This window comes from Paramacrobiotus metropolitanus, unplaced genomic scaffold (assembly GCF_019649055.1).
Source record: "Paramacrobiotus metropolitanus isolate TYO unplaced genomic scaffold, Prichtersi_v1.0 Parri_scaffold0000183, whole genome shotgun sequence".
Lineage (NCBI taxonomy): Eukaryota > Metazoa > Tardigrada > Eutardigrada > Parachela > Macrobiotidae > Paramacrobiotus > Paramacrobiotus metropolitanus.
In genome coordinates this window covers 65,934-83,125 of record NW_026570403.1, presented here as the reverse complement: position 1 = coordinate 83,125, position 17,192 = coordinate 65,934, and the positions used below count along the sequence as shown (strand labels likewise).

General features: G+C 44.9%; 3 protein-coding genes across 7 annotated transcripts; 2 read left to right on the top strand and 1 right to left on the bottom strand.

Moving 5' to 3' along the window:
• Nucleotides 1-942: 942 nt before the first annotated feature.
• Nucleotides 943-10,344, bottom strand: LOC129600570 (uncharacterized). 2 transcript variants are annotated; one of them, XM_055499135.1, is made up of 7 exons: nt 9,596-10,344; nt 3,816-4,170; nt 3,318-3,560; nt 3,158-3,246; nt 2,569-2,676; nt 2,196-2,502; nt 943-1,771 (listed from the first exon to the last, which is right to left on the bottom strand). In XM_055499135.1, exons 1-7 carry the CDS (start codon nt 9,852-9,854, stop codon nt 1,150-1,152), a joined length of 1,983 nt encoding a protein of 660 aa, XP_055355110.1. In that variant the 5' UTR covers nt 9,855-10,344; the 3' UTR covers nt 943-1,149. The 2 variants fall into 2 exon arrangements, with proteins under 2 accessions (XP_055355110.1, XP_055355111.1); XM_055499136.1 differs by having other exon boundaries at nt 3,816-8,117; nt 9,596-9,717.
• LOC129600569 (uncharacterized) lies at nt 5,215-9,217 on the top strand. 2 transcript variants are annotated; one of them, XM_055499134.1, is made up of 5 exons: nt 5,215-5,509; nt 6,218-6,376; nt 6,432-6,509; nt 6,649-7,832; nt 8,014-9,217. In XM_055499134.1, the coding sequence occupies exons 4-5, from the start codon at nt 6,710-6,712 to the stop codon at nt 9,048-9,050; spliced, it is 2,160 nt and encodes a 719-aa protein (XP_055355109.1). In that variant the 5' UTR covers nt 5,215-5,509; nt 6,218-6,376; nt 6,432-6,509; nt 6,649-6,709; the 3' UTR covers nt 9,051-9,217. The 2 variants fall into 2 exon arrangements, with proteins under 2 accessions (XP_055355109.1, XP_055355108.1); XM_055499133.1 differs by having other exon boundaries at nt 6,218-6,509.
• A 339-nt stretch (nt 10,345-10,683) lies between the features above and the next one.
• On the top strand, nt 10,684-16,326 carry LOC129600554 (uncharacterized). Of its 3 annotated transcripts, none has more exons than XM_055499111.1 (3): nt 10,684-10,876; nt 13,401-14,576; nt 14,838-16,326. In XM_055499111.1, exons 1-3 carry the CDS (start codon nt 10,816-10,818, stop codon nt 15,914-15,916), a joined length of 2,316 nt encoding a protein of 771 aa, XP_055355086.1. In that variant the 5' UTR covers nt 10,684-10,815; the 3' UTR covers nt 15,917-16,326. The 3 variants fall into 3 exon arrangements, with proteins under 3 accessions (XP_055355086.1, XP_055355084.1, XP_055355085.1); XM_055499109.1 differs by lacking the exon at nt 10,684-10,876 and adding an exon at nt 13,013-13,145; XM_055499110.1 differs by lacking the exon at nt 10,684-10,876 and adding an exon at nt 13,016-13,094.
• The last annotated feature ends 866 nt before the right edge of the window (nt 16,327-17,192 follow it).

Genomic DNA, 17,192 nt, shown 5'->3' with positions numbered 1-17,192 from the left:
ATGCGGGCGTGCGTCATTATGGCCGATATTGATATAAGCAACGATATGGATACGTAACACAGAGTTGGCTTGTGGACCTGTGGTCCAACGAGAACTGTACATTTGTTTTATGTGTAATGTTGTTCAATTTGGCAGAAGGAGGGATCACACTGATCACAACTTTATCCGCAAGAGCGAAGCAAAAAACCACCGCAAATAGACCGATCAACTGCCATGTCGCATTAGTACGCACTACGCGCTAAACTGAGTCCTGTAGCTTGTACTTCGTTAGAAACGGGCACACTGGTTTGAAAAGAAGAAGACATCTCGTGGTTTACCGACAAGTCTACAACTACAAGGCACAAAGTCCAGGATAATGGACAGCGATCTTTGAAAATTAAAATACAGCGAACTGAGCGACGGTTATAATTATATAACAGGCAGTGATAATGGTATCGTCAGACTAATACATACTCGGGGTCTATACATACCTGTACATGTATCATCAGTATACATGGTTTTACTCAGTGGTAGGGTGAAGGTCACATGCAAAACAACCTGCAGAGCGTAATAGTTATACATGTACTTGTACACGCGCTATACATGTACACACGCTCTGTGTTTTGCAGCATCCGATTGTTCTTCGGGCACCCATCAGACAATCAGTGACGCGCTTGCTTTACGGTAAGTGCGGGCCTGTGCGGCCCAGCTCCAGGACTCTACCGAGCCTACCGTCACCAGTATGCGCAGCGTACAGACCCTAGTATCGGTAGCTGTTTACATTTCACTGATTTCTTCTGCAGAGCAAAACTCAATTAAAATCACTTGTTCAGCAATCTGGATGCTGGACCACCACTGGGCAATAATGAGAGATGGCCGGCTTCGTTTATGTACTGTAGTAGCGCTTACTCTAAGCCGAACGGGAACGCTGATTTCTACGTCTTGAACGAACAAAATCGGTGCACTAGCGGATCCGATTTTACGAACAACTGTAAGAAACGATGCCATTATGAAACCGCGTAAAACGTCATTCTACGAAAACCGACTAAATCAACAAAGGATATTAATGAAAGCCAATAACAGTAAAACAGTCCGCCATTCATACCAGATAACGCAACAAACTAACCATCAAGTTTTCCATTTGAAATCAACAATCATTTTTATTGACAATTATACTGAGGTCGCTGTGCTGTTATCCGGTACCACGGTGACATTGTCCGATCGGCCGCTCCTGCCGCCCATATGTCCAGCATTATAGTCGTAAAAGGTCAACGGTGGCGCGCCCAGTGGCCGGAAGGTCCGGGCCGGTGGTCCGTAAGGACCCCGCCCCGCGATGGGGCCCAGCATGAACCCACCAGGGGGTGGTGGTCCCCCGTAATTCGGACCTGGAAACGGGCCGAGAGAATTCGGCTGCATGGCGTCCACCAGCACTCCCGGGTTAGGCAGCCCGGGAACGAACCCGTTGGGCGTACCGCTCCGGCGATCGTTCCACGCGGAGGGCAAGGCGTTCGGATGCGACGCGGGCGAGTAGGAGGGTTCATTGCGGGAGGCGTCGGCGTCCATGGCGCCGGTGTATTCGTCCAGGGCGAACATCCCGGTGGGACGGGAAGCGGCGGGCTGGGGTGGGGGCGGCCCCCCGGGTGGGCCCGGTGGGGGTGGACGGCGCTCCCAAGGGGCGGGGTTAGGGTTGTAGTTGAAGTCTACATCCGGGTCGTTCTGCAGGTCGCCCAGGCTTAATGGTTCGGGCCGGAGGCGGCGCTTTTCCACAAGTACAGAATCGGATAAAGCAGATCTATCAATTAAAAGTTCGCATTTATTCCGGTTATAAACAGTTCAAACGACAGACTTGACAGTAATATTTTAGAAAAATAAAGTGATTTAAAATTTTAACATTAAAAAAACCACTATACACACATTACTTATCAGTCATTCGACAATCAAACCAGGTTGAACTTTGTTTCTGGCATTTTTGCTAAGCCCATAACAGCTTTCGGTTCATGTAAAATTTTATATTGCAATTACAATAATAATATACGACGATCGCTTAAAAACTCATGTAATAAATACAAATAAATTAAACAAACAACAAGCAAATACTAAACGCTTGAAAAACTTGAGCAGTTTATAATAAATCACAAATGCGTTTGGCGTATTGAGAACTGACCAAAGTTTATTAAGATAAAAGTCACCAGTTATTTTTCTACGAGTGAACGTACGAATCAGAATAGGAATTCTGGTCCTTGTACCCGCCCTTCGGCGCATAATATGGCGCATAACTCGACGAATCCGGCGTGATAGCCGGCGGCAGCGGTGCTTGACTCTGCGAGCCAGATGACGGAATGAACCCGGAATACGCCCGGGTCCCCACATTCTGGGTGGCCTCACCGGTCAGCTGCGGAGTGTTAACCGAGGCGCTAGGAATCGGGTTGCTCGGACGCGCAGGACGCGGTGCTGGCCGGATGTAGCAGCTGCAGGCGGTGGGCAGCTTGAAGACGTCCATGTACAAACCGCGGCCGCGTGGCTCTATTAAGCCGGAAACGATAGGTTACGCTATTCTATTCAAAGAACGGTATTGTGTTGTGCCTGTACCATAGGCAATGAGGCGTTGATAGCTGTACTTTTGGACACAGCTGGTCGGTATGGCCTTGCTCATGTAGCTGCAGCTGGCTTGCGGGTAAAAACACTGCTCGATACGCACTGCAACGCACGTGATGCATGTATGTACAGACTGCATGAAGACGTAGAAATGTATATGAATACAGTAAATGAATGAATACAGTATACGAATAAATACAGTAAATAGAAAATAAGTATGCGATAACAGCAAGATTCAATTTAATTAATTATACTAAAGTATTTATTTTAAAATTAATGATAGTATTAAAAATAAGTTAAGTAATTTTGATATAGTAACAAAACGTTTCGCATTTACAACCACGAACACAGTACATGCGCATTTACGGTATCTGCGTTACTGCATGTGCAATAATAAATAATGCAGTAAATGCTCTGTGCAATAAACCAAAATATTCTGCTTTAAATAAGTACTTATTATCTTTTTATGAATCATTAGACAAACGAAAAAAATTAATAATTCCTAGTTAACGAAAACCGAAAAACTGGAAAATAATTATGATGTTAATGATAAAATATACTCGTACAACTATAAATCATTTACCGGTTTGCATCCACGGTTTTATATTGACGATGTACTGCCACTCGCCACGCGCGTTAATGGCCTGGAACAAGCCGGTGTAGTCAATAAATCTGCAACGGCAGAATAATTCATGTTATATTTTGCTCTGTGATTAGAATATCAAGAGCAGAAATGCGCTTACGCTGGGCAGACGTAACCGCCATCTTTGTAATACTCCGTTCTAAACGGCGGATTTGCACCGGCACCGTACTGCTTATTATCCCGGGTCCGGTCGCGATCCCCAAAGTAGAAAGCGAAATCATATTTCTCTTCTTCATCCGCTGCCACCCCGTCCACCAGCGTCGCCGTGGACTGATTGGTCACCTCGGCGTACATTTTGTAGAACCCGCCCAGATTCTTGTTTATATCTTTGATAATATCAGCGCTGTTGTGAACAAAATTTAGATAATTAAATACAGATTACATTAACTCGAGTAATACAAAACATCACATAATTACTACTTAAAGCTATAATATAATTAACTGAAGATTAATAACAAAGTTGATTTAAAATAGAAACATTTAATAATATGTAGACGAAAACTTTATAGTAGTTAAAATAATTTAACATACTAAATATGGTGATAATATTAATAAATAAAATAATTTTATTAAAAACATTTGTCTCAGTGTTGTATACCTGGGATATGAAGGATCGTCTAAGCAATACGTCAGCGTCGTGGCTTGTGCGCACTGTGGCCGGTCGGCGCTGGATTGTGCCGGTACGGCGATGGTCGCGACGGTGCTGAGCTCTCTGGAATACGAGCTGTCATACGGCGTGATCTCATTCCCATACGGATCCGGGGTCACGGAATTATAGAAATTGGCCGGATAATCCGCGCCATCACAGAATCGTAGAAAACACGAAACGGTTATTGTTAGATGGTAAACTGTACTTAATCCTAAATAATTATTCCGCCTCCGACTTCTCGCGGCATGGAAGAATATATGCCAGAACATACTGACGGCAGAAATCGGTGTAATCCACATTAACCCTGAATTCAAATTAAAAAGTGGTGTAAACGCTGTAGACGTTTACTAATAGTGGTGAACCCATCATCTTTGAAGTGTCATCATTCAATAAGCTGTAGGTTATGTAAAAACGCGGATTGTGTCACATCGTTGTGTGCGATGTCAACCGATACCGGTAGTCTGCACATCGCAATGTTACCTCCGTCACTCTCCTGTGCGTTAAAACAGTGGTGGTTTTGATTGAGTAAAATGCGTCTTCATTAAGCTAACAACTACAAATGGCGTGTAAGCGGTAATATCCAGCGATACCTCCAGCGAACCGCGAAGTCCTCAACTGAGTTACAATTAATCATTAAAATCGTACGTCTGAAACTTACCATAGTCTGAAAATTTGTCCTGCTACCAGCAATATTTTTGCTGCCTCACTTTTCGCTTCCCATCATTTTTGCGCATTATTATTTGCTTTTTAAATTAGATTATTCACTTCACTGCTAATAATATCTAGGGAACGATAATATGTTTAATCGGTAAATACGACTAGATCTCAAATAAAGCGAGCGGAATAAAAGAGTTTCGTGCCACATGTAATAATGCGAAACTTCTTCAACATTTTTCCATAACTGTTTTAGAGCAAAAAAATGCTATTCCAGTTGCCGAATTTCTACCCAAACGGCAAAATTGTTAGGTAATTTTCCGGAACTGAATTCCGGTAAAAAATGTGGAAGGCGTACAAAGAATTTAGCGGTTGTATAGCCCGAGGGTCTTTCGAGAAAACTGGAAACAAAACGCGGAAACCGGCAAGTGCATTGCTATTACAGACGAAAACGGTCGAGTCGGTCGTTGTGATTACTTCGTAATACATCACGCCGCAGTCTGCCGACAACGGCATTGAACCGGAAGAAGAATCCAGTACCTGTAGCGAACTGACAAGTACTGCCGGAAGTATTCATTAACAAATTATCGATGGTCGCGGTGGACCATGAGAATTAACAGCATTGTTGAATGGCTAAGATTTATCGAGCCGCCAGCCGTCGGCGCACAAGCAGTGTGTTGCGTAAATCCTGGATTCCGTAAAACAGCTGCGTCAGGCTTGGGGCAGGGCTAGATGATATCCGGTCCAATGTATTTTAGAATTATATAAACAGCAATTGTGAGAACTCCAAGGATCTGGATTATTATGGAATCTGGGCTAATGTGTGATATACCGATCGAGATACCGTATTGAGCCAGCGACGCTAATAATTCGTCGAGCACGTTTTTTATCATTCTTCCCGCTTAACTCGTATAATAGAATTAAAATAATGCCCAGATTCGGATATCTGCTACTGCTGGTGTGCCTTTCGTTCGATATGGTTTACTCTGGTACGTGGATGTTGGTAAAGAACGCTATATCATACGGTATCGATGGTGAGAGCTTCCTCTTTCAAAGTATGTGCCGGAAACTTCGCATCAGTATACGAGTACAGTAGCGTCACTGATACGCGCGCTACGGCGTTTATCTGTACATTCTTTCCGCATGAATATACAGACCGGACACTGTACTCTAGGTTTTCGAGATTAAACTTTATACACGTATGAACAGCTGTGGGAGAGAAAGGTTAAGAATATATGATTATGAATTTTATCTGAGATTCCAGCCGTTTGCAATGCCATGAAGGAAGAGATCTCTTCCTTCCTTCCTTTATTATTATGTACGAGTACTGTATTTCTATCTACTATAGATAAAAATACCCGTACATAACAATACAAATTGTGCAATAGGTGGATGGAAAATTATTTGAGAAACGGCACAACCCATTAATTATTTTTTATACTAGAAACATTAACGTTACATACACGTATGAACGTATTTTTTGCGCAGCGTAATAAATCCCTTATTACACTTGGCAGTGTTATTATCCGGCTTGTGGAAGCGTCGCATCGGAAGTGCCGTATGAGTTACTATGCAATATTGCTCTAGTTCGCACGTACACCTGTCATTTTATACGACTGTATTCGCGAGCGGGACCGTTGAAAATCATCTCTCAGCACGCATCAGTGATCTTTTTCTACAATATGTATGTATTTTAGACACTGGAACTTCCGTTGGCAAAGAACCACCAGCCAATACCCAGACGACCAACCCCGTTAGACGTAATGCCACAAATCAAATCGCTTCTTCCACGATCCCTTCCAAAAACCAAAGTTCGACGAATGTCTTGGCACCACCAAAGCCGACCGCATCCAACGGTAAGAGCAGTAAAATTTAGTTCCACAAACAGTACATTCGGAATTTTCGTTTTAGGCTCAGAAACCAGGTTCCTGAACACCAGTGCTTCCGCAGCCAGTGGAAGCAGTCGCCCTGGTGGCAACATTCTGTTAGGTACGTTCTGGCTGCGGAGTTCACCCGTATAGTTACAATCTATCGGTTAGCAGAAGCACTGATCGCGTTACGTTGTATATAATATTGTCATGAAATCATCCTCTGTTGATATTGTAAATAAATTAATTTGCGGTTCCAGGCCGGCTTGATATCACCGTACCAAGTTTTTTTCCGTTCCGTACGGCAGCTTTCAAATTCAGATGTTCAACACCACTTCACTGACTTCACATCCAGTCTTATATTACGCTCCGGCCGTGACTCTCCTCCCAGATGCCACGGAAATCATGCTCGACACCGAAACCGGAGCCAACTGTCTCTTCGTCGAAATAAAGTTGTGGGATAAACCATACTTAACAGCTATCCAGGATTTCGTACGGGCACAGGATCCACAGACTACGATTTCTCTGATCCCGTTCAAATGGATCCTGGTGGAATATTCGGCGAACGGTTTTACCAGAAGTATCAAGAACAGTTCGTGGCAGCCCATTGCTAGCATGCCGCCAACAGTGTCGCTGTGCATCCGTTGTCCCACACCGGCTGCTTGCAACGAAACCAAGACGGCCATTCAAACCGACGGCGCGCGTTTTGCACCGCATCTGTTCGTGTCGTTCGCTACGCAGGCGCCAATTTCACGAAAAGTCCCTTTCTGTATCGATAAGAAAGGTCTTCCGTATAACGCCATTACCAGCAGTGTAATCGAGCGTTCGGCCTTCCAAAATTACACCTTCATCCGGCCCAGTGATTATGCCAATTTCGTTCAAAGGTTTGTTGGGGATGTGGTTGAAAAAAGCCTGGGAACGAATGAGTTCGTGGACGCTGATGAAATAGACAAACTCATAAGCCAAACATATTCATTGTTTCCCTATAATGCAACAACAACCGCGAATTTTACCGACGCCATGTGGGCGGCCTTGTACTGGGACGATAATGATAATGAAAGACCGGATAAGAAAGCCCGACGAGTACAGAGTGTTCTAGGTAATGGAAATGCCTGGTTGCAGCGAACTATGGAAGAGAACGCTGCTGCGGACAGTCGCAATGATTCGCTAAGATCGGAGAACTCTCAATCCCTATCCAAAGCGTTGGATGAGCTGAAATCGCCGACTAGCGGGATTTACTGGAGTGGCGATCGGATATTAATCAAACCGTTTGCACTGTATCGGGTTAGTTTGGAAGCGTTCCGTCAGAAAACCCCACTGTGCAGTGGGAGCATTCATATTACGAGCAGCACTGCCGAATATACGGTCACCGCGAACACCGATAATGGATTATCGAATGCAGAAACATCGCCACCCGTTTCTGCAAACCAACTCTGTCAACCTGGTAAGAGAATTATTAGTGAATGTGACCTTTTCATTACCACCTGTAGTTTAGATACTCTCCTTTCTTAGCGGCGTGAATTTACTATACTATCGCTTATGTGCGAGTACAACAGAATAATGAACAGTTAGAGTTCTTGCTTATCTTCGCGACGGTAGTTTTTATGACTTGTCCTGTTCCGTAGATGTCGCCATTGATCGACCCACGTTCGGATATACCACGGTACAATGGCAGAGTCGCCGGGCTGACAATCTATGGGCATTTTCCAATGAAGATATCCTGGTGACCCTGCGAGACGCCAGCGATGAACCATTCAATCAAACTATCGTAACCACCAGCGATCTCTCGGGTGAATTTAACCTAACTCTACCCCGAACCACGGGCTACAGCATTCTTTTCGAAGCATTCGGATATGCTCCCATTATACTGCGAAACTTCTCCCACTTCTTCCGTTTAGGCAAAGAGATTTTCATGGAACCCCTTATTTTTGCTCCAAAAGAGTTTAACGGGTTCGGAAAAATAGGAGGAAGCATACGTCTGGTCAGTATTAACGGCGCTACTTCAGGTTCCGGGATTGAAGTACAAGTGCGATATGGTCTGAATAATTACAAGGGTCCGCTTGTGGCGAACACAACCACCAACACCAATGGCACGTGGTCGATAGCATTACCGGGAGGCCATTACACAGCTAGAGTGAAGGCACCTGGAGACCAGTACATGGCACCAGCGTTTAGTGTAGTAGTAGTTCCTGGACGCGATAGCTTCCGTGACTGGGCGATGACACCAGGGTTGCTGAACGGGGACATCAGAATTATCCTACGAGGAACTGGATTTGGCACGTACGATGTTAAACTGCTGGTGTCCGGACCGCTGCAGGACAACAGCGCCCAACGGGTGGAGGTGAGAGAGAACTCCACTATTAGCGCGGACAAACTGATGGTTTACTACCATATGGACGCGATCTTCAGCACTGTCATTATTCGGAAGCAGCTGACCGGTGTTTATCGAATACAAGTCTATGAAACTAATGCGATGCAGTCAAAACCGGCTTCGCAATGGATGCTAGCCAACTCGCAAGCCTCAGTGCAGATCTATCGTGGTGATACACTATGGGCGCAATATTTCGTACCGATCAAAACCGGTAACAATTGGACTGTTGCGGAAATCAGCGGGTTGCGCCTTACTACTGTAAATGAAATGAGCACCGTCAAGCAGTCTTAACCGACTCTTAAGGATCAACGAGGAAGCGTGTCTTTCGAGTGAAAGCATTAACATTTCGCAACGATGTTTTTTATATCCAATGTAATGTATGTAGCCGATTTTGTTGTAACTCTTTATAAGATCGGCCTCTTGTCCCACAAATTTATGAAATGTAGATTCTCATCTATATGTCGGTGCTGTGGATAGCAATTCTCAGGTATATAGGCGTATTCAAAATTATGAAGTAGTTAAAATACGCAAAAATTTCATAATTCCATGGAACAGTACATCAAAATTTAATGCTGTTTTCCAAAATGTAAACTGTACTACATAGTCGCAAATGAAATAACTGCTAGTGTCTATGTTGTTGCACAGGTGCAGCAGTAGACCGCGTCGCGATCGCACGTATCGGCGTTTACTCGCAGTGTCGCCGCGCTGACAATCTGTCGGCCCTTTAAAAATGAAAATATCATCGTGACTCTACGAGACGCCAACGACCAACCGTTCACTCGGACTATGGTAATGACGGATGTCTCGGGAGAATTCAATTCACGTTTACCACTTACCACCGGCTACAGCCTGCTTTTTCGAAGCCTTTGGATATGCTCCCATCGTACTGCGTAATTTCAACCAATTGTTCAGCATAGGCAATGATGTCGTCATGGAACCACTTCTCTTTATTCCGAAGACGTACAACGGGTTGGGAACAACAGGAGGAACTATACGTTTGGTTGGTAGTAACGAGTCTGCTTCGGGCTCAGGTGTGCAAATACTACTGCGAAGTGGCTTGAACACCTGCACCGGCCCATTTGCTGCTACCACCATCACCAATATAAACGGCACCTGGTCCTTGACGCTTCCAGGAGGATATTATACAGCTCCAGTAAAGGCACCCGGGGATTTCTATACAGCGCCACCGTTCAGTGTGGTAGGGGTGCCTGGGCGGGACAGTCTTCGTGACTGGGCCATGACACCAAGGTTATCAAACGACGAGGTCAGAATCATCTTGCGAGGAACTGGATTTGGCCTGTACGATGTTAAACTGGTAGTTTCCGGGCCTCCGCAGGATAACAGCACTCAACAGTTAGCGGTGGTGGCACGGAACTCTAGGGTTAGCGCGGACGGGTTAATGCTGTACTGTTACATGGACACGATACTGTTACATGGACACGATAAGAAGTCATACGAGTTATGGCGATGAAGCGGGTATGGGTTATTTGGTAGCTGCTCAGTAGGTTCTCTCGCTGTTTGCTTTAAAAGTCTTTCGTAAGTAATGTTAACGTTAACGTGCGTTTGCGATTGATTGCAAAGTTAATGTTAATGCCGGCGTCCACTTTGGCGGTGCGATAAAACCAGTTTTTTGCATTGCTCACTTAGAAAACATGAATTGCTTTGTACAAACTTTTACATGCGCACGCTTTGTCCAAACACAACTGTATCAACTAGTCATATAATATTAAACGCTGTCTCTGAAAATGGCTGTCTTGATTGATACCTAAATTTAATGGGACGTCAGCCGTCGACAAACTGACGGTTGCATAAGAACCTAAATACCGCAAAAACGTCCAGCTCCAGGCAAAACAGCCGATATCTGGCCAAATATAAGTATTTTCTGTATCAATAACAACTGTGAGAAAACCAGGGGTCTGAATTGCTTCGGTACCAAGGAGAGCGTACGCTGCGTACCGATGCTTACTTTGCTCACTGTAAGCCTGCAACACCACTAACTTTAATAATTTGTCGGGCACTTTATTCTTATTTTTTTCCATAAATTGTACACATTATAATGGACAAATCTGGATTCTTTCTGCTCTTAATTTGTCTTTTATTTCGTATGATTGCTTGTGGTACGTATATGGATCTCGAATAGGAACCGCTCGTAGAAATTAGTGATTCTTCTACTTTCAAAGTAAATGCTCGTGCGATACAATTTGCCCAATGCCATACTCAGCCATAGCGTGTGACCAATACGAGTAACTAACACGCGTACGCCTAATCGAGCCAGCAAACTGTACGTTTTGAAAATATACCTATAAATGTGAACAATTGTAGAAGCAGGCATAAAGTGTTCTTCAGCAATTATTTTTTGACATTAAATTAACTGCTGGGTTCCCCTTTGTTTGACTTTGACGCCCCTTTACAGATGCTTTCGTGCAACTAAAGAAAGATGATTTCGTGGTAAACCACCGCATAATTTCAGTTATCGGGTCTGCTGTACCTGTTAATATAATAAGCGTTATGGCACTGGGGCAAGGCTGTGCCTTTTGCGAGACATCGGTTTTCATTTGGAAACATTATAGATTATTTAGTTTCATAATACCGAGATTTAAATCGAAAAACCGGCACGTGTAAATGCTAGTCTGATCGGGTATCTGAGATAGTGCAGCACTGCATCGGAGACCAACAAACTTCAGTTTTTAAAAACCAACTTATTCTCTTTACGTTCTCCAAAAATTAATCAGCAGCGAATGTCACTGTCGTGGATACGCTGAAAGAGAAATCCACATCAAGAAAAATAATTGTCATTCACGAGCAAACAGTTTAAATCGTCCAGCTAAATTCTTGATTTTATTTTTACTGAACCGTACGCATATAGATAGTATTGCAACGGCAACTTCTAAGCTGCCACTAGTGGAGTGGGCACACCCGTACCACGACAAAACGAGGTTTGATGGTTCGTCGGTGACCGTCGGTGATGTTACGAGTTAGCGAATTACCCAAAAATCAGTTATGCAATTGCGAACATGTTAACCGATACCAGCGCGATTGTCAAAGTGCAAAAACATTTTTAATCAGCTGGAAAGTCACTGGGGAAGAGCAAGGGCAAGGGCAAGAGCAAGAATAATTTTAGAGCATCCAGACGATCTCAGAAGTCTAGAAAATCCACGTTAGAACTGGTCATTTCGTACAAGTACACATTCAGATGTTTCCGGTTGAACTAGCACCCATGAGATGTACATCTTCACTACAGATCTCATTTGTAGGGCTACAGAATCGTATCAAGGAAACTATCGTATCCAACCTGCTTGAAACTTGGCTGTAGAAGATCTCAGGCTCATCCAGACAGACCAGTCTGATTTGGACCCGTATGTAGCCCTTTTCTGACGACAACATCCTGGTGAACTTAAACGGTGTACTTTCCAGCTACTTCGTGTTAATTGTACAGTCACCTCACAGTACCATCCGGTTCCAAGCATTGGGATACAATATCCCATCGTGCTGTACAGCGTTTAGTGCTTACCATTAGTAATGTCACCGTGCGTGGCACTGCGTGCCAACGGCATGATGCTCTACGATTACACCGATACGATCTTCGGTAGCGTTATAATAATATTATTATGTCGTTATTCTGCCGGTATCTACCGCGTCAAACATTACTCTGCGCTCTGTTGAAACGACAACGGACCATAGCAAACGCGATACCGACGCGACCAATTCCGCATAAATGCAACAGTAAGAGGTTTTTCATTGGATTTTCTGGCAGATCAGCCGACTTCGGTCAAATGGCTCGAGGGGTTTTCTACAAAAATGCAAACAAAGCGCGGCAAGCGACAGTGCTTAAGCGCGGCAAGCGTGCTTACGTTGCGACAGCAGACAGAATTGGTCACGGTGTTCTTATGCATAATTAATTACTGTACTTCGTAGTACGTACTACAACCCACCGAAGTTCGCAGATTATGGCAACCGAAAGGGTGGTCGACAGTCCAATGGCAGAACTGTCGGCAGTAATTACCAGAATTATTCATTACGGTCGCAGTAAGCCGTGACACAAGCTTTTTTAAGCGAATATATAACCGTGCAATGGCTAAGCTTTACTGATCGAGCCGTCAGCCGTTGGCAAAACAAAGCAAATACCGCGCGAAATCCTGTTTCCGTAAAACAAGTATATGAGCTCCATCAAGCTTGAGGCAACAACAGCTGACATCGGCCTAGTGGATACCTATAACTGTATAAATCACGCTTGAAAGAAAATAACGCTTAAAAACTGTTCTATGTGCAAACCATGCGAACTTCGCTTGCTGCAATCTCAATATTCCTTTCGATTAGTTCACACATCAATAATGCGTAAGTTCGGATACTGGCTATTGCTGATTTACCTTTCCTTGACTGATTGTGGTAAGCGAATGATGATAATGTCTTACATTAAGATTATTAGGTTCGAGGTATCTCAGCGCTGGAAGGAACTGTATCAGTTCCTTGTAAACGTATGATTGTGCGTAAAATAGAGAAACACAAGAACATACTCCCAATCGAGCTTACATGCTGTACTCCCTGCAAATTTATTAAGACAAGTGTATCAAAATTACGTACAGATAAAGAATTATCGAAAAGATTCACTTCCGCATAATTGGTAGCACGCTGTGATTGCAGCATCACTCGACCTCACCGTACGCGCGACGTTCTCCATTCCTAATGACAGCTTCCAAATTCTGATATTCAACACGACATCAACAGCTTCGTATCCCATTATGTATTATACACCGGCTGTCACTCTCCTCCCAGATGCCACGGAAATCATGCTAAATCCCGAAAGCGGCGCCAACTGTGTCTTCATCGAACTAAAACTGTGGGATAAAGCATTCGTGTCGGGTGTTCAGGATTTCGTCATAGAGAGTACACAGGATCCACAAACGGTGATTGCACCCATCCCCTTCAAATGGATCTTGGTCGCATACTCGGTGGATCGTTACAACATAAGTATCAAGGACAGTTCGTGGCAGCCGATTGCCAATATGCCACCCACAGTGTCGGTGTGCATCCGCTGTCCCACACCGGCGGCGTGCAACGAAACCAAAACGGCCATTCAAACGGACAGCGCCGGTTTTGCCTCTCATCTGTTCGTGTCCTTCGCCATGCAGTCACCCGTTTCACGAAAAATCCCGTTTTGTATCGACAAGAGCGTCCTTCCTTATAACGCCATTTCGGACCTGATAATCGAGCGTTCCGCCATACAGAACTACATCTTTATGCGCCCCGGCGATTATACAAGTTTTGTTCAGACTCTTATTCGAAATGCCGTTGATCAGGGCCTGGGAACGAATGAATTCGTGGGAGCAAATCAAATGGATAAACTTATAAGCGAAACATATAACCTGATTCCGTATAATGCGACAACAGCCGCCAACTTTACCGACGATATGTGGGCGGCGCTTTATTGGGGTGACGGCGAGCGGCCGGATGAAAAAGCACGGCGACTGCAGACTATTCTGGGCCATGCTAGCGCCGGGTTGCTGAATACGGTTGACGAAAGAGCGGATGTCAGCCATCGCAATGGTTCCCTGAGGTCCGGGGATTCTCGGTCTGTAGCAAAGGCGGTGGATGAAATAAGATCGTCGAGCGGCGGAATTTACTGGAACGGTGATCTATTAGTAATCAAGCCATTTCCAGTATTTCGTGTTAGTTTAGAAGCGTTCCTCCAGAAAAAGCCGGTGTGCAGTGGATTTGTCCGCATCATGAGCAGTCTCTCCGATTACGCGGTTACCGCGAATGCCGGCAAAAGTTTTCCTGATAAAAAAGGGTTTTCCCCCAGTCAAGTCTGTAAACTAGGTAATGCGCAGTGATACTGGAGCGCCTCGCACCGTTACAGGCTGTTCTGCTAACCGTCGAAATATTGACTGTCTGGTGATTAAAATGCACATTTACTGTAACAAGCTGAATAATCCTTATAGGTTTTATAAAAGCAAATACATGTAAGAATGTGCTTCCCAAAAATTCGAAGTGCATATTAAATTAATTTTCATAGTAGCCGCATTGTTGTTCTCTAGAAGTATTTCTTTTTGCGCAAATGTGATCTCTGCTGTTCTTCAGGTGCGGAAATCGATCGCCCCGGTGTCACGCTGGCCGCCGTCCATTGTCAGAGTCGTAATGCGGAGAGTTTGTGGGCCTTGTCCAACGCCAGCATCATGGTGACTCTCCGAGACGCTAACGACCAATCGTTGTGTCAGTGGGTCGTGACTACCACTGAGCTTTCGGGTGAATTCACATTAACTCTACCACGAACCACTGGCTACTACAGTGTCTTGCTCGAAGCGCGCGGATATAATCCCATCGTGCTGCGAAACGTTTCGCATCTGTTGAGCTTCAGCAACGAGGTTTTCATGGAACCGCTTCTGTTTATCCCGAAAGAGCGTGGCGGACTTGGAGTAACAAGAGGAACCATACGACTATTGAATGGTAGCCGCACGGATAACGGTACAGGAATAGAGATTCAACTGCGAGCTGGTTTATACAATTATAACGGCCCGATAGCGGCTACCGCAACAAGCACAAATGGGTCTTGGTCAGCGGTGCTTCCGACAGGACACTACACAGCGACAGCAACGGTACCTGGATATAATTACACCGCACCACCGTTTACCGTTACAGTGATCGGCACGTACCGCAGTTATCGCGACTGGGCGATGACACCCGTGTTGGAAAGCAGCGATCTGAGGATTTTCTTACGAGGAACCCAAAGTTATCTACACAGCCAGTACGATGTCAAACTGCTGATTACGGGGCCGCTGCAAGGCACGACGGCGCGTGGACAAGTGCGCACTAACGCCACCGTTAGCGCCGACGGCCTAATGCACTACGACTTCATCGACACGGTCTTCAGTAGCGTCCACATTCGGAAGCAGTTGGCCGGTATCTATCGGATACAAGTGTACGAAGTCAGCGCAATGCAAATAAAATCGACTGAAGATTGGGAGTGGAATTTGGCCAATTCGCAATCTATGGTCCAGATCTTCCATGGCGATGCGTTGTGGGCGCAATATTTTGTGCCGATTAAAAGGGGAAATATCTGGACCGTGGCCGAAATCGATGGACGGCGTCTCCGTGTTGTAAACGATATGCAAACCGTTGTCCCTCCGCCAACTAGCGATACTTCTATACAAGAAGATTAAGCAGCCACAGACAACAAGCCTTATGCAGCGCCAGGAGAATTGGTACCGGAAGGATAGCTGTTGAGAAATAATTATTTCTGCCACTTTGAAGTGGAACCGACTGCTGGCTTGCCCCTGTGTTTGTCTATCACGCCATATTACGATATTTTCTTGCAGTTAAGGAAAACGCGTTCGGGGTGTGCCGCCGAATTCCAAGCTTCTTCCGCTATGTTGTACAGTACATGTTAAGGAAAATAATCCGGGACGACGTGTGTGTGTAGCGGCTGTGCCGCTTTAGTATGTATCTGTAATCTATGCACGAGTGCACTTGTTTAAGATGTACGAGTAGTTGAAAGTTTGAAACTGCCCAGATCAGGCGCTCAAGCGCAGTCACGGCTAATGTGATCATGTCATTCTCTGACGTTCTGAGATTTCGGTTTTGAATTAAAGAGAATCTGGGATTTCTGGTGTTTCTAGGCTAGAACTCGGTATTTCTAATAGTATAGAATGTAAAGAGATCGGCCTGCATATCCAACTACGTTACACATTTTTAACGTCCTTTAACAATGTACATAGATAGGTAGATACACTTTTACCAGGAAGAGAAAAGTCTACTCAACCCGAATACGTTAAGCTTGAAGTATTGTAACAGTGGCCTATCTGGCTACTGTTCTAGTGGGGTGGCGATCAGCCTTTACCACGATTAAACGGCTGTTGGGGTGAAAGGTGGCACGACCGGCAACGATGCTGGCCGAGGACGCTCTTACAGATGTAACGCAATTACACAGGTGGCTCCGATTGGGATGACGCTAGTTCATCCCAAGCGGTCAAACGCAACAACGTAACTCAAGGCATGTTTAATGACAAGGGAATCAAGAACGCAGCAAGGTTGTAAGCAAGGGTTTCGGCAAGAGAAACACAAGTAGATGCAAGCTGTAGCAAGCGAGTGTCAAGACTGAATTCTAGAAATTCATGAGAAAGGAAACTAGCCGGTAAAGTGGACAAATTCATAACGCGATGGAATGATTCATCATAACTGGGCGGTCTTATCGTTGGTACAAATACTATCGCTACATCCCTCACGGTAGCGATGAGATATACCTGTCTCATCAAGACAACAACAACTCAAAACATAAGAAAACAAGAAAATTAAGCGTTAGGAATTAGTAAACAGTACAACACAATGGTTCGGGATGATCCTTAAGGCGTGGTGGTCCCTCACGTTGAACAACCACGAGAATCCATCCGGCGATCGGAAGGATCCTACAGTCAGGTTCCGCTGGGCATGTCCGGGATT

Excerpts from the sequence above, each read along its gene's own strand:
- LOC129600570 (XM_055499135.1), bottom strand. The coding sequence starts at position 9,854 with ATGGTGGTAGCAGCAAATGGGCCGGTGCAGGTGTTCAAGCCACTTCGC. Across the intron at positions 3,561-3,815 it reads GACGATCCTTCATATCCCAG|CGCTGATATTATCAAAGATA; the intron begins GTATACAACACT and ends TGTTCACAACAG. Across the intron at positions 2,503-2,568 it reads TCAACGCCTCATTGCCTATG|AGCCACGCGGCCGCGGTTTG; the intron begins GTACAGGCACAA and ends CCGGCTTAATAG.
- LOC129600554 (XM_055499109.1), top strand. The coding sequence starts at position 13,022 with ATGTGCAAACCATGCGAACTTCGCTTGCTGCAATCTCAATATTCCTTT. Across the intron at positions 13,146-13,400 it reads CCTTTCCTTGACTGATTGTG|CATCACTCGACCTCACCGTA; the intron begins GTAAGCGAATGA and ends CTGTGATTGCAG. Across the intron at positions 14,577-14,837 it reads CAGTCAAGTCTGTAAACTAG|GTGCGGAAATCGATCGCCCC; the intron begins GTAATGCGCAGT and ends GCTGTTCTTCAG.
- LOC129600569 (XM_055499134.1), top strand. The coding sequence starts at position 6,710 with ATGTTCAACACCACTTCACTGACTTCACATCCAGTCTTATATTACGCT. Across the intron at positions 7,833-8,013 it reads AAACCAACTCTGTCAACCTG|ATGTCGCCATTGATCGACCC; the intron begins GTAAGAGAATTA and ends CCTGTTCCGTAG.